The sequence below is a fragment of the Glandiceps talaboti genome, chromosome 6, assembly GCF_964340395.1.
Source record: "Glandiceps talaboti chromosome 6, keGlaTala1.1, whole genome shotgun sequence".
In the NCBI taxonomy this organism is placed as follows: Eukaryota; Metazoa; Hemichordata; class Enteropneusta; family Spengelidae; genus Glandiceps; species Glandiceps talaboti.
The window spans coordinates 2,795,435-2,811,600 of record NC_135554.1 but is presented as its reverse complement, the minus strand read 5'-3'; the positions used below and the strand labels follow the sequence as shown (position 1 = coordinate 2,811,600).

General features: G+C 36.9%; 1 protein-coding gene across 1 annotated transcript; it reads left to right on the top strand.

Annotated features, from left to right (window-relative positions):
- Window positions 1-851: 851 nt before the first annotated feature.
- On the top strand, window positions 852-15,374 carry LOC144436456 (PHD finger protein 24-like). Its single transcript, XM_078125255.1, has 9 exons — window positions 852-1,090; window positions 1,723-1,882; window positions 2,596-2,787; window positions 5,974-6,052; window positions 7,103-7,209; window positions 8,031-8,126; window positions 14,115-14,254; window positions 14,556-14,618; window positions 15,059-15,374. The coding sequence occupies exons 1-9, from the start codon at window positions 852-854 to the stop codon at window positions 15,177-15,179; spliced, it is 1,197 nt and encodes a 398-aa protein (XP_077981381.1). The 3' UTR covers window positions 15,180-15,374.
- The last annotated feature ends 792 nt before the right edge of the window (window positions 15,375-16,166 follow it).

Here is a 16,166-nt window from a genome sequence, read left to right as displayed (position 1 = left end):
GTCGTCCTACCTGAGGCAGTCCCAAGTCCTACCTGAGGTAGGATAGATTTGTGTCTACACGTAGGAAGGTTACAGCGTGGATGTCGCGCGTTCCGTCCTGACTGTACATAGGACGAAGTCAGGAGGGTTTCAGGAAACCTCTCAAAGGTGTCCTAAGTCAGGGCGGTTTCATGACAGGTTCAGGACGCGTTTGCGTCTACACGCGCTTCAAACTATCCTGAATCCTACCGCATGTGGGATTTTTAGTGCCGTGTAGACGGGGCTATTAATGTCAAGAGTTTGGCTATCATCCGTGCATATCCATTCATTAATTGAAGGCATTGACTTATCAATTGAAGACATTGACTAAATCATTTTATGGTCCTGACTTGTCAATTGACAGTCCTGACCTGTCATTTGATGGTTCTGACTTGTCAATTGACGAGTTCGACTTTTGATGTGAATTAAGCGCCATACATATGTTTCATTTGTGCTTCCATTCTCCAAGCTGCATGAACTAAGCGCACATTCTGTTTAACACATGCCAGTGAGGGCAATATCACAAATTAGTGCCTGCACAGTGGTGACACTCTTTAACAAAATTTTGATGACGCACAAGCCGTAGCTTGTGTACGTGTGAGAATGTTGAGGTGGAACAATAACTATTATTATGTTCGCTTTGGCGCAAAGAACTCTGGGAAGCAGAATGATGGAACTTCATTCTAAAGAATACTACGTCACAATGAAATAGACACACAATTTGTTAACAATTCACATTAGTTGAATCGTGCCACAAAAGTTGCAGTTCCGCGTACATAATGTAATCATTCAATTTAAAGTCAAACAAAGTGTCTTAGGGTGATGTGTTTACAATGGGAACAACTGTGTCTAAAGGTGAAACTAAGAAAAAATTTAGAGCCATTGGGAAAGCGGCCATAGTTTTCCGTAAGGATTCGTTGGAGGAAGACTCTTCCCTACTTGCAAAGTCTGATGACAATGCCATATCAACTGGACAATCGACTGACAAGAAAACCCCAGACGTTGAAGTAGACCCTGCTTCGGCTGGTTGGGTTAAAGTCTCAGTGTGGCAAAAGTTTACAAAGGGATTTTTGTGAGTATAACTGCATAGAACCACAGACAGGTATCATCTTCTTGTCTGTGATAGAACAAATGATTAATATCTCAGTATTTGGTATAGAGCTAGCTAACAGGTATTCGACCATAGGTTTACTAGACTGGATAAAACCTTAGCCATGCAATGCACGTGTGTTGTATAATCTATTCTATAACGTTAACCCAAACGAATTGATGTAGACAAACATTATGAATTATGTAAGAAGTGTTATCACCTGTATGGATAAAAATCAATACAAAGTTTATTACATATTTCCACCAAATGGAAGACTGAGCCAATGTCTTTCAGATTCGCCTTGAACTTCTACAATTTAGTATATAAATACATGATTCATAACGAATTGGATTTCGACATGGGATTTGGTACGTTGCATTCCACACTGAAAGTAACCATTCCGTCAGAAAATGTTATTTAAATGTATTCGAAATTCTTGCAATACTTTTATTCTTTCATCATTGACTTCATTGACGACAACCTAGATTATGATTTATTTTCATGTCGGGACCAAAAGCCATTCAAATCGTTCATCAAGATGTATTTTTATAATCAGTTATTACGTAATGTGTATTGTGAATGTAAAGGTTTCAAATAGATTTATTACATTTTAGCTCCAGCAAACTCGCTCGAAAGAAACGAGTTGATGCTAAGTTGAACCCAGTCAAAGACACCCCAGAAAAGAAGACACCACCGCCAATGCCAATATCAATGCAACAAAAACTGAAGGATTACGGGCTTCAGTCACCATTCCCGTATTATGCTATACTTGAGGTTAGATATTTAAAGATGTCTGGATTAAAATAAAAAATTACTAAGGAAAAATCAACGATTAGAGTTTACTGAATATTTGTCACGTGATTACTTTTGTTGCATAATGATGGTGACGTCATACCGCAGCATGATAACAAATCAATCTGGTCATAGTCTTGTCTAAAGAATAATGTTGCTGGGGACTTTCAATTCTCGATAAACTGTGACATACGGAAATTTAGCTCTACATTACAACTTTTTTTTTCTTTTTTTTAAAAACAAACATGTAGGTTCATCGTCTCACAAACTTTTATTAGGCAAATCTTTAGCAAAAAGTACAAATGACCTTGATAATACGTTTAGTCTACTGCTGTCAGACTACACCACCAAACAAAGTCGTATCGGTGCTCCCAGTTTTAACGCTCTGTGTTTTCTTACTCCAAGAGCTTGTTTGTGGACATAGCAGTGAGTAATTATACAACCCTTATACACAAGTGACGACACATGATCACTTCATATACATCGCCACGGCCAGATGGTGACTGCAGTGTATAGATGTATATTTGACTGCCAGATACAGAAAATGACACTAGAAACTTTTTCGTGGCACATTGTAGATATTTTTTATTTTATGTCATAGCCTGGTGATTTACCACCTACAACCATTGGATTACTGATGTCCTAATACTACCTGTAAATTATCTTACTTTATGTTTGTAATACTTTGATTTCAGTTTGACCACGGTTACCAAGATTGTCAGATATGCAAGATGTTTCAAAATGACGTGCTTTATGATTGTCGTGTATGTGGAAGGTACTACCATGGCAACTGTTTGTACGACATGGCTGGTATTGGTAGAGACAAATATAGTAAAGCAGCTCTGAAAAAAGCTAAAACCAAGATTGGTTGGAGTTGCCCAGATTGCGTAAGTATATAGTTGAAATTCACCGATAGAGGGCGTAGGGCTTGGATATAAATGGGGACATGTTAGTCTCTAACTTTCATCGATCTCAATAAAAGTATATATAGTTTTATCATATCGAATGTTTTGTTAAAATTGACTATATAGTCTTGTATTTGTGTTGATACTAGCAATACCAAACTCCATGTCATTAGAAGCATAGACCAAACATCGTTCTAGTCCTGGTTTTTCCTAATTACTCCAGTTTCTGTATCACTCAACTAAAGATATAGTCGCTAAATATTATACTATAATTCGTTTATTTGAGTACGTAACAACTAAGTCCTGACAAGGACCGTATTATGTAAGCCTTGGATCACCAGTGACATATTATACCTCGTTAGCCAGAGGGACAAGTATTTTACCAAATTCAGAAGGTCAAAAGACATTTCGGATTACAACCAATTCCAACATTATAGAAATCAGATTAGATATAAGAAAGATAAAGCTAAATCTCAATTTTATGTAAATGCTGTTAATAATAATCAGAATCATCCCAAAAAATTATGGAAAGTTTTAAAAGATCTTGGCTCTTCTTTTAGATGCAAAACGAAATCCAGTTATATTGTTCTGAATGTTGATAATGGTTTGTGTTTTGATAAATTTCTGATCATTTTAATTCATTTTTTTTACAATTATTGCCTTTTCACTTGTCAATTAACTACCAGCTTGTACCGGTGGCTATGGTGTTTCCCATATAGCACAATTTTATCATTGTAAAGATATCTCAGACAACATGTTTGGTTTATCATCTGTTACAGAAGATCAAATGTATAAGCTATTGTGTAATGTGAGTGACAGTAAAGCGACTGGATTAGACAATATTCCAGCAAGATTTGTAAAAGATGGTGCTTCGGTTTTGCTAAACCCCTAGCTCATATGAATATATCTATCCATACGGGTTCTCTTCCGGATGATCTGAAGAAAGCTAGAGTACTTGTTGTGCCGCTGTACAAAAAGAAGTGTAAAACTGAAGCTGGTAATTATAGGCCTGTGTCTGTATTGAGTATTGTTTCAAAGGTGTTTGAAAGAGTGGTGTACAATCAAATTAATGATTATCTTGTCCAAAATAGTTTACTGTATGAATTCCAGTCTGGTTTTAGGCCCTCTTATTCTATAGCTACTGATACATGTCTAATTCACTTGTCAGAATATATCAAACAAGAAAATGATAAAGGGAACCTCACCGGTATGATTATGTTAGATCTCCAAAAGGCCTTCGACATCATGAGATATTGTTAACTAAACTTACATATTTAGGTTTAAATGAAATTTCAGTAAAGTGGTTCAAATCGTATCTAACTGGTAGGTCACAAGTCGTTGATGTTGATCCATGGTGTTCAGTCTGGATCTATAGGAACTGCATGTGGGATCCCACAAGGCTTCATGTTCGGGCCGCTTCTGTTTCTGATATATTATGAGAATGATATGAAGGCTGCAGCAAAGTGTATAAGTTTATGTATGCTGATGACTCAGCATTAATTGTTGGTGTCAGGGAAGGATATATTGGAGACCGAGGAGACCCTGAGTATGGAGTTGACAATTAGCTATCTTTACATCTGGGTAAAACTTCAGTTTATTTGCCTCCAAGAAACGTTTGCATACAACTAACAAAATCAAAGTGCGTTGTCATGGAAATGATATTGAATTTAAGTTGAGTGTGACATATTTAGGGGTTTCATTGGATTAGTCGTTATCTGATCGCTTCTAGCGTGCTATCTAAATGCGTAAACAAACTTGAAATTTTATACTACTCGTAATTTTAATCTGAAAAGAAAGAAATTACTTGTCTCGGCTTTGATCCAGTGTCATTTCGATTATGCCTGTTCATCTTGGTCGTGGTCGTCTCACAAAGAAGTTGAAGGTTAGACTACAAGTTCTGCAAAATAACATCATAAGATACATACTTAGTGCTGCTCCTAGAACACACATTGGATATAATCAGTTTAAACTTGTAGGTATGTTTCCTGTAGAATTGAGGGTTGAGCAATTAAGCAGTTGAGCAGTTATAGAACGAGAGCGAGTGAACTGTCATGTGTTGTTCCAAGAGTCAGTGGTATGGGTAAGAGTTCATTCGCTTATACACAGGCATTGGTCTTTGGAATAGTCTCCCACTCTCAGTGAAACAATCTCATACAAAAAAATAGTTTTAAAAGCCATGTCAACCTTTTCTATGGAACAAACTAGAGGATAAAGAACATAATATTGTTGTAAAATCTTAGTCCTTCCTCTTTTAATTGTAAGTCTAATCATACGTGTATTTTATCACTCTAATTGGTTTTCTGTCATGTTTAATGTAATACAGTTTTCTGTACCATTGTTGCCATGGTATTTTGAATTTCCCTACGAAGATCACATCATTGGAAATAAGCGTTTTTAAAAATACTTTTATGTGTTATCCTTGTTGATTTGTTATACCTTGTATTATATACTTGTACACATTTCCCTAATTTTACCGAATAAATTCAAATTCAAATCAAATAATGACGTCTCATGCGCAAGTTTAACGTGTCGTCAATGAAGGTACTGATTTTAGGGTCCGTACCATGAAATAACAAACGCATTACGTTTTCTAACTATGTTATTGGCAGTCTCTGTAAAATTACACTCTCGCACACAAGTTTACCTAAAGGTGATTCAATACACTTGGCACAGTGTAAAATATTAATAAGTGAGTCATTATATCTGGCACAGTGTAAAATATTAATAAGTGAGTCATTATATCTGACACAGTGTACAATATCAATAAGTGAGTCATTATATCTGACACAGTGTACAATATCAATAAGTGAGTCATTATATCTGACACAGTGTAAAATATTAATAAGTGAGTCATTATATCTGACACAGTGTAAAATATTAATAAGTGAGTCATTATATCTGACACAGTGTAAAATATCAATAAGTGAGTCATTATATCTGACACAGTGTACAATATTGAGAAGTGAGTCATTATATCTGACACAGTGTAAAATATTGAGAAGTGAGTCATTATATCTGACACAGTGTACAATATTGAGAAGTGAGTCATTATATCTGACACAGTGTACAATATTGAGAAGTGAGTCATTATATCTGACACAGATTACAGCTAGTGTACGTATGAGTGACATCATATGGTAATAAATTTTCCTTTCTACCTATATTTAGGACAATATTGCAAAGTTGTTATCAGACAGCGAATTGGAGGGTGTCATCGAGAAATTTGACAGACTAGACCTGAATGCAGGTATTGTTGTTTTTTTTCATGGAACTCTCAGTGATTAATCGTAGCAAGTGTTGAAATGTTCAGGTAGTTTCTTTACACTAGACAATAATCGTAATACCTATACTGGTACGGTTGTTTGACATACTATGCTAGAGTTTTACAAAACGCTCTGTCTGGTGTTTTCATCATGTACGTTTATGATTAGTATATGCATGGTATGTAGGTGATTTGATTGATCAAGTCATCAATATATGACCATTACGTGTACAAGTACGTGTATGAAATCGACCTGTGTATGATATAGATCTGTGTATGAAATAGACCCGTGTATGAAATCGACCTGAAATGGACCGGTGTATCGATATAGACCTGTGTGTGAAATGGACCGGTGTATCGATATAGACCTGTGTGTGAAATGGACCGGTGTATCGATATAGACCTGTGTGTGAAATGGACCGGTGTATCGATATAGACCTGTGTGTGAAATGGACCGGTGTATCGATATAGACCTGTGTGTGAAATGGACCGGTGTATCGATATAGACCTGTGTGTGAAATGGACCGGTGTATCGATATAGACCTGTGTGTGAAATGGACCGGTGTATCGATATAGACCTGTGTGTGAAATGGACCCGTGTATCGATATAGACCTGTGTGTGAAATGGACCGGTGTATCGATATAGACCTGTGTGTGAAATACACGTGTATGAAATGAACTTGTGTATGATAAAGACCTGTGTGTGAAATAGACCTGCGATGGTGTTTTTGTTTTGTCTGCAACCGATCCCCGATACACCGTAAGACAATCAACAAAGAAAAATACGTGTGTATGTGTATGCATGTGAATATGTTTGCGTGCGTGCGGGTGGGCGGAATAACTGACTGACTCCCTAACTAACTAACTGACTGACTGACTGACTGAGTGACTGATTGACTAACTAACTCACTAGATGGCTGGCTGACTGACTGACTGACTGACTGACTGACTGACTGACTGACTGACTAACTAACTGACTGACTCTCTGACTCTTTGACTTACTGATTCCGAATGACTTATTTGGTCTTTTCACAGATGGAAAAGTCACCTTGCAAGAGTTTATGACTTATCACAGAAGGAAACACGGTGACATGTTCAATGAGGAGATGTCTGAAGACAAGGTAGATTACTATCAGAAAAAGGTCAGACGATATATTAATTTTAAATTATTGCATTATATAGATGCATTGACAAATACAGTTAAAATTACTTACATAGCATGTTGGTTTTTCTTTAAAATAGTGCTGCAACTATCATTACAAACAGTCGAATAATTCATAATGCAAATTTAGCCTAGTCGAGTAAATAAAACGCAAGTATTACACGTCAGCCAAATGTCATTTAAAATACAATATTAAACGACTATATAAGCTGAAAGATATCTGTCTGTCTGTCTGTCTGTCTGTCTGTCTGTCTGTCTGTCTGTCTGTCTGTCTGTCTGTCCGTCCGTCCGTCTGTCCGTCTGTCCGTCCGTCCGTCTGTCCGTCTGTCCGTCTGTCTGTCTGTCTGTCTGTCTGTCTAATACCAGCTAATCTCCCAAAGGATATCACAGTTGGGGGATGCACACAAAACTTAGTTATATCGTTTATGGAGTTTAGCTTTGAAAGTGTCAGTGTCCTGACTGGCTCTCATATCATGATTTAGTGAGTCCCTGTCCCTAATGGTTTTAGGGAACTTATAGAAGCTGAGTTGATACGCTTGGTGTTTAAACTCAAGGTGCTTGAAATGGCCGCTTCTTGGCTACAACTCTATTAACACGTATCATAGTTACACCTCATTGATGCTACAGACACTGTCATTGACTACAACTCATACACATGACATTCTAAAAAAAAAGAAGTTATATGACTTGAAAATGAACGCGCGAAGTGATGTTGCCATGATAATGAACAGATGAAATGTGTATGCCCTCGCTATCATGTGTTATTACTAATGTATTGGATGTTTTAACCATTAATTTTAGTTTCAGGCAATTGACATATCTGGTGACGGGTTCATCGCCTGGTGGGAATTTGTGAATGTAGAGACACTGGAACACTTGTACAGGAGACGATCACATGTAGGTTGCTTTACACACTTTGTCGTCAAAATTCTAACAACTATGATTACAGTAAAAGAACATATAATACTGGAAACATGCAAATTGTCGCTAAAAACTTGTTTTCTCGCTAACGTCGGTGGAAAACAAAAACGCAAAAATAAGTAGTGTCTAAAATACCTTCTTGTACATGAACACATTGTACCAGTCTGGTAATTAGTGAAAATTATGTCTTTGAGAACTTGCTGAAGACTGTAAAATCGCAAATTTTGTAGCAGTGAAACTTTGTAGGCTTAAAGTAAGGATATTATCGGACAATGATTACTATGGTTACAGTAAGAGAACATAACACGTGAATGTTATCGTACAATGATTACTATGGTTACAGTAAGAGAACATAACACGTGAATGTTATCGTACAATGATTACTATGGTTACAGTAAGAGAACATAACACGTGGATGTTATCGTACAATGATTACTATGGTTACAGTAAGAGAACATAACACGTGAATGTTATCGTACAATGATTACAGTTAATTCATTTTCTCTCACACTGAATGTACAATTATTTCACTATAACCTCTCTATATTGTCAATGTGTCCTTTTTTTGTTCAAGGTGACTTATAAGCCCGATAGGCTGAAAGGTATTTATTACATCAAGTCACTATAATAAAATTACTTACCATTCCAATTCATTTACTAATATGACGTAATATTCCAATTCATTTACTAATATGACGTAATATTCCAATTCATTTACTAATGTGACGTAATATTCCAATTCATTTACTAGTATGACGTAAACCAGTTATTAACAAATCATGTGTTATGTTCTCTTACTGTAACCATAGTAATCATTGTACGATAACATTCACATGTTATGTTGTTTTACTGTAACCATAGTAATCATGTACGATAACATTCACGTGTTATGTTGTCTTACTGTAACTATAGTTAGCAAGGTTCTGCTTCATGTTTTAAATGAGCGACTTCGTCAATATCTGGAAAGAGAACTACCTCCCGAGCAAGCAGGCTTCAGAAGAGGAATAGGCACAGAGATCACATAGCAAAAATTGAGAAATGCAGAGAATTTAAGAGGAAGGCTTTTCTCTGTTTCATCGATTACTCAAAAGCGTTTGACTGTGTCAGATATGGTGTCCTCTAGAAGGCTCTCCTACCTATGGGTATACCTACACACTTAGTAGAGTTAGTACAGAACCTCTACAAAGGTCAGCTTGCTTGTGTTCGAACAGAAAAAGGTGAAAGTGACTGGTTCAGCCTGGGGCAGGGAGTTCGACAAGGTTGCATTCTCTCCCCAACCCTTTTCAACTTATATACATAATGAGAAGAACAGTTGACAACCAGAAAGGAGGTTTATCCATTGGTTGATGACATCTGACTAACCTGTGCTATGCCGATGATACTACTCTCATCGCTCCCTCTCTCCAAGAGTTCTGTGATCTGCTAATTAAGGTGAAACATGAAAGCCTAGCCCCATTGGTTCTCCACCTTAATGTGGCCAAGACCAAAATAATGATAATTGGTGATGATATCAATACTGACTCGACCCCATAACTATAGAACAGTACCGTAGCCTGCGGAGGGGGGGGGGCGCAAGGGGGCAGCTGCCCGGCCCCCCTGAGATTTTGGAAAAAAGAAAGAAAAAAAAGCTACTTTTTGAATACATAGCGATGCTATTAAAATCTTTATTTACGTGACGATTCCTAGCATGCGCGATTTAAATGGATAGTTCACTAAAGTGACTGTACACTGCTGACTCCTGGCTAATATGTATCTTATATCGCTATTGTACGGTGGCTTAACTTTGAATAAAAATGTGTCCAGTTAAAAATAGTAACTTTTTGCAGCAAATTAAAAATTCTTTGTGCGGGAAAGTACAAAAGAATTGCGCACATGCACTGTGCATTTTCCGCGAGTAACAGTAGTCTTGAAAGTCTCCTTCATTTGAAGATAGCAAGTCGCAATTATAATGTCAGCCATTGAAACTCAAAAAAAGACGGAAAAAGTCGTTCAACGTGAGGTCGCCTGCTATGCTGCATGCAGTGACTGAGATGCGCTCGATCTCATTTACATCTTGTTCCTTAAATATTAAAACATTTCATACTGATGAAACGGTAGATCTCTTTTTGGAATATTCGGTGGCCTTGAAAAACTATTAAATTAGGTACGCAGTTTAAGATCCACTATTTGAAGATATTTCTTTCAATATTTGTGTTCGACGTTGTCTTTGGTTAAAATGTTGTTTGATATAATTATCTCATTGCACACTGACACTAGCGTTATTCCGCAATTCATTTGGAAGCGACAATTTGCTATGGAAAGAATGGCCTTGAATTTGTAAACAGAGCTGTACCTTCGACATCAAAATCCAAACTTCAATTTCCATTATAATGATAATAACAAGGAGAATTCACTGAGTTCACCTTGGGTTCCGACATAAACGAGGCCACAACAGTTTTGGGAGTTGGGTAAAGAAAATGATTATTTTGTTGTGTTACTTATTTGAGAAAACACCATCCATTTTTTTACTTTGAATGTGACATCTTTTCGGCAACTACTTTGAAAGATACGACATTATGCCCGAAAAAATGAAAAATGCTGTTCAACCTGCCCATATTTTTTTTTCTGGTGATGGGCAATATATCCTCATGCGGGCTTCGCATTTTTTTTTCAAAATTAAGGATATTTCTTTATATTTTCTGAATAGTACATGTAACAATATACATTTGAGTCTATTCCAAATAATATAATATCTTATACAGTGGTTTACTTGGCTCTGATGTTGCATACAAGCATGAATTGAGATTAAATATCCAATGTGCACTAAAAAGAATTGAACAAAAGTTTACGACCATTGGGCCATCAAAAGTCTGAAAGTCTTGAAATGTTTTGCTCTTTATTCGGGATTTTTTGGAACCAAATTAAACTTCAGGAGAAGTCATTTACCATGTGCACATCCGCATAATATCTTTCAGCTTTGCCGCAACAAAATACACTTCCAAATAATATGTAAGGCATAGCATAATTGTTTCAATTCTGGTATTTTATTATGTCTATGGTTTGATATTTTATGCTTCTAAATGGCCTCCTACACTGTCTTATTTTCATTTTTTTTCACCTTTGGAGTTGTCTCCTTCCAAAGCATCATTGTACCATATGATTTTATATCTCCACTGTAGTGTAGGTGACAGAAGGGGTGGCTAAAATAATGCTTGAGTTTCAATTGGCGGGGCTTAACATTTTTTGAGAGGAGAGGGTGAGAGGAACTACACCATTTGTTTAACCGTAAATTGTGTACATTTCCTAACTGTAGCTATGCAGACAAATTGTATGAGATAGTATCAAGATGACTGAATAAGTTATATCTAAACTCGACCTGAAATATTTTGCTATCATTATATATGGTTTGTTTTATCCTTGTCAAGCATTGTGAAAAAATGAAATCGACCTACTTACCCAATGCGATGGGTTAGGTTACCCGTGACCAGCATTTTTTATTTTTTCTGACCTTACATATGATATTTAATTGCGTATGCTAAAATATGTATTATGTAAATTACATGCAAATTTATGTAAAATAGCACTTTTCTAAATTTTAAATGCAAGATTGCACCAAGACAAAGTTCTTGGCAATTTGGTCAGGCTACGGCCCTGTAGAAGGTGAAAAGGTTGAAGTAGTCACCAAGTTCAACTTTTTGGGAGCATATATTAGTTACACTGGAGGATGTCAGGAAGAGATCAGAAGACGTTTGTTTTTGGGAAGATCAGCGATGGCTAAGCTTCACAAGATCTGGGCTGATAGGTGTGTCACCAAAGCTACCAAAATCAAGCTTGTTCAGACACTTATATTTCCCATTGCTACGTATGCCAGTGAGTCCTGGACCATCACCAAGGCAGTTCAAAATAAGATTAATGCTTTTGTGGTGTTGGAGGAGAATGCCGAGAATACCCTGGACAGCGAAGAGAAGTAACGCCAGCATCATTCAAGAAATTGGCCCGAAGCAACGACTCTTGGATCGGGTAAATCAGCTAACCCTCAGCTATTTTGGCCACATTGCCAGACGACAAGGTAATTGCCTAGAGAAAGTTATCCTTCAGGGTAAAATCAAAGGCTCCAGAAGACCAGGACACACAAGGAGCAGATGGATAGACAGGGTCAAGAACCTGGTGGGACAACCACTTTCACTCCTATACAATACAGCTGCTGACCTGAATAGGTGGCACGCCATCCAGAGGATCACGAGCTGTCAGACATGACGGATGCATACCTACTACTACCACCACCACCACCACCACCACCACCACCACCACCACTACCACCACTAATACCACTACTACCACTACTACTACTACTACTACTACTACTACTACTACTACTACTACTACTACTACTGGTACTACTACTACTACTACTACTACTACTACTACTACTACTACTACTATTACTACTACTACTACTACTACTACTACTACCACCACCACCACCACCACTACTACCACTACTACTACTACTACTAGTACTACTACTATTACTACTACTACTACTATTATTACTACTACTACTACTACTACTACCACCACCACCACCACCACTACTACCACTACTACTACTACTACTACTACTACTACTACTACTACTACTACTACTGGTACTACTACTACTACCACCACCACCACCACCACCACCACCACCACCACCACCACTACTACTACTACTACTACTACTACTACTACTACTACTACTACTACTACTACTACTACTACTACTACTGGTACTACTACTACTACTACTACTACTACTACTACTACTACTACTACTGGTGGTACTACTACTACTACTATTACTACTACTACTACTACTACTACTACTACTGGTGCTACTACTACTACTACTACTACTACTACTACTACTACTACTACTACTACTGGTGGTACTACTACTACTACTATTACTACTACTACTGGTACTACTACTACTACTGGTACTACTACTACTACTACTACTACTACTACTACTGGTACTACTACTACTACTACTACCACCACCACCACCACCACTACTATTACTACTACTACTACTACTACTACTACTGGTACTACTACTACTACTACTACTACTACTACTACTACTGGTACTACTACTACTACTACTACTGGTACTACTACTACTACTACTACTATTACTACTACTATTACTACTACTACTGGTACTACTACTACTACTACTACTACTACTACTACTACAAATTTTCATTCCGTCTTAAAAAGGCGGCTTCAATGAATTTTGCAGTATTTTTAACCTGTTTTGTCGCCAAGTATTTTAATTTCCAGTTGTCTGACAGTGTGATGTATTCAGTGTTATTTTCCGTGTTAATATAAGTATTACCTATGCCATCATAAAGACTGCAATGTAAAATAAAGTGAATCTCGTTTTCTATACCATTTTGGTCACAAAATATACAAAGTCTATCACCCACTGGTTCGTTTCTATATCTCCCAGTTTCTAAATGTAGTCGTAAAACTCCTGATCAAAACTTTGCCATAAAAGATCGCCGACTTCGTGAAAGACTCATAGAAACGTATGGTTCAGTGATGTAATTATCTTTGAAAATAACATATGTACGAAGCTTAAGTTTTCCGTTGGTATTTTTGACCCAAACTAATTGATGCTGATGAAGTAAATGTTGTTCTACTAAGGATAAATCAAGAGGAAAAAGAACATCAAAATATGCATTTAAATTCAACTCATCAAGAAGTTTACAAATTTCCGAAGACCAATTACAACAATTAAGTGAAAAGTCCCAAAGAAATATTATCTTAGTTAGTCTGTTCTGGATGAGACGGTTGCAATATCTGACCATAGCAATATGTCTGACCATAGCAATATGTCTGACCATAGCAATATGTCTGCGAATTCTGCAATAATTCCACCCCACAATATTACGTGATACTAGTAAATGATTCTGAATATTGTCTTATACACAGGGAGAACTGGTTCAACTGTTAAAACCTAAAGAAGTCGAACGAATGAAAGAAGTATTTAGGCGATATGACAAAGGAAATCGTGGTATTATTTCAATTGAAGACTCTAAGCAAGTATTGAGAGACTGGGTCTCAGGATTGGAGTAAGTTTAGGGTAATGCGTGTGTGTGTGGGGGGGGGAGACAAAGAGAGAGAGACAGAGAGAGACAGAGAGAGAGACAGAGACAGAGACAAACAGACAGACAGAGACAGACAGACAGACAGACAGACAGACAGACAGACAGACAGACAGACAGACAGACAGACAGACAGACAGACAGACAGACAGAGACAAAAACAATGACAGCGTCATACATCAATACTTTTTGTTTTCACGCTTAATTTTACGTTTTATGATATGAAAGAAGTCCACAGTGTGTATCATATATTACAATTTATTTGTAGGGTACCATTGGACAAATGTGTATTGGTTGCTAATCCACCTCAAGTACACTTAGAATGTGAAAGGTAAGCTCATTTTCCACCAATTTGGGATCCTTTAATTTTGAATATTAATCAATGTTTTAGACTCATATATAATTGATCTGTTCAATTAATATGAAAAGAAATAGTTATCTATCCCTATGAATCGTCTCCTGATCATATCAACAAATTTTTTGCTTTATTGCTTTCTAGATGAGTTGAATAATGTAAGCTTATTGACAGACTGGAAATTACCGCGTCTATGGTGGGGGGGGGGGGGAATCAGAGATTATAACAAATGATATAAACAATTCACTGGCCATCCCCTTTTAATGGTCTAAATAGTTTTGTCTACGGGCTAACTAAAAGTATTTAGTTGTTTATCCCACATTGAATTGTTGATCTCGCCCGAAATCAGCAACTAACAAACAATATGCTTACTTTCAATGCTCAGGTTAACTTTTGATGTTGTGACCGTTTTACAGGTTGGTCAGCTGGGATGTGTTCATTCGTGAGAATGCTTTAACGTTGATCAGTGCAAGACCCAACACAGTTCAAATGAAGCGAGCGTACATTGTCATGGAATTCGAAGGTACAGCTTTGTAGGGTCGTGGGCATGGACTTTCACATCACATCGATAATGAATTCCAAGGCTCTTTATGCGATTGAATTTCTTCTGGCAAACAAAATATATGATTCTGAAAGATGTGCAGTACCATATTTTGAAAACAAATAAACGTACGATGTATTGATCAAGCTCTGAATATGTGTCTATATTTTGACGTTATTTTATCCACTAGATATGCACGGGAGGGTCATCGTATCCACTAGATATGCACGGGAGGGTCATCGCAGAATGCAGTTACATCCATGTTTTGTTTTTGTTTTATGTTGTTCACATTATGTTGGTAAACATTCAAATTTTAGATATAAGCTTGTATTTTTTCCACTTGTCGAATAAAACGAAATCTTGGGTTGTCGTAAAATGTCTATAATATCGACCATCAGTGTTGTAGTAATACTTGGCCATCGCAATTATGAGAACATTATAATGTAATGATGACGATACAAGTATATGTTGTCAAATTTGTTATATTATTGTTAATTTGTTAATAACGTAGTGTAAAATGGGAATACGATCGTCAGGAACTAGACTAATATTAATGTATGAAGATAACGTAGAGTAAAATCCGAATATGGTCGTCAGGAACTAGGGGAGTCCAGATTTTACTTCGGGGGGGGGGGGGGTAAACAAAAATTTCACAATTTTCTAGGGGGGGGGGTCATGAAAAAAGCAACATGCTTATTTAAGGCAACATTAATCAACCTGCAATTCTGCCAGTTCTCAAAGTAACCATCGTCGCAAACCACGGCCTGTTTTACGGCAACGTTCTTAACGAGCCTCCCATTTTATTTTGAATGTAGTGGTAGAAATAATAACTCTGGTTTGCAAGAATGAAAGTAATTTGTCCACAAGGATGTACAAGACTTGTTTCATCACAATCACTTTTCTATCAGTCAAAGTACAACAAACATAATATTATGTTGACAGTTAAATTACTTCAGTTTTTAACTTTTCCTTTCAACAATAAA

Excerpts from the sequence above, each read along its gene's own strand:
- LOC144436456 (XM_078125255.1), top strand. The coding sequence starts at position 852 with ATGGGAACAACTGTGTCTAAAGGTGAAACTAAGAAAAAATTTAGAGCC. Across the intron at positions 1,091-1,722 it reads AAGTTTACAAAGGGATTTTT|CTCCAGCAAACTCGCTCGAA; the intron begins GTGAGTATAACT and ends ATTACATTTTAG. Across the intron at positions 6,053-7,102 it reads CAGACTAGACCTGAATGCAG|ATGGAAAAGTCACCTTGCAA; the intron begins GTATTGTTGTTT and ends GTCTTTTCACAG.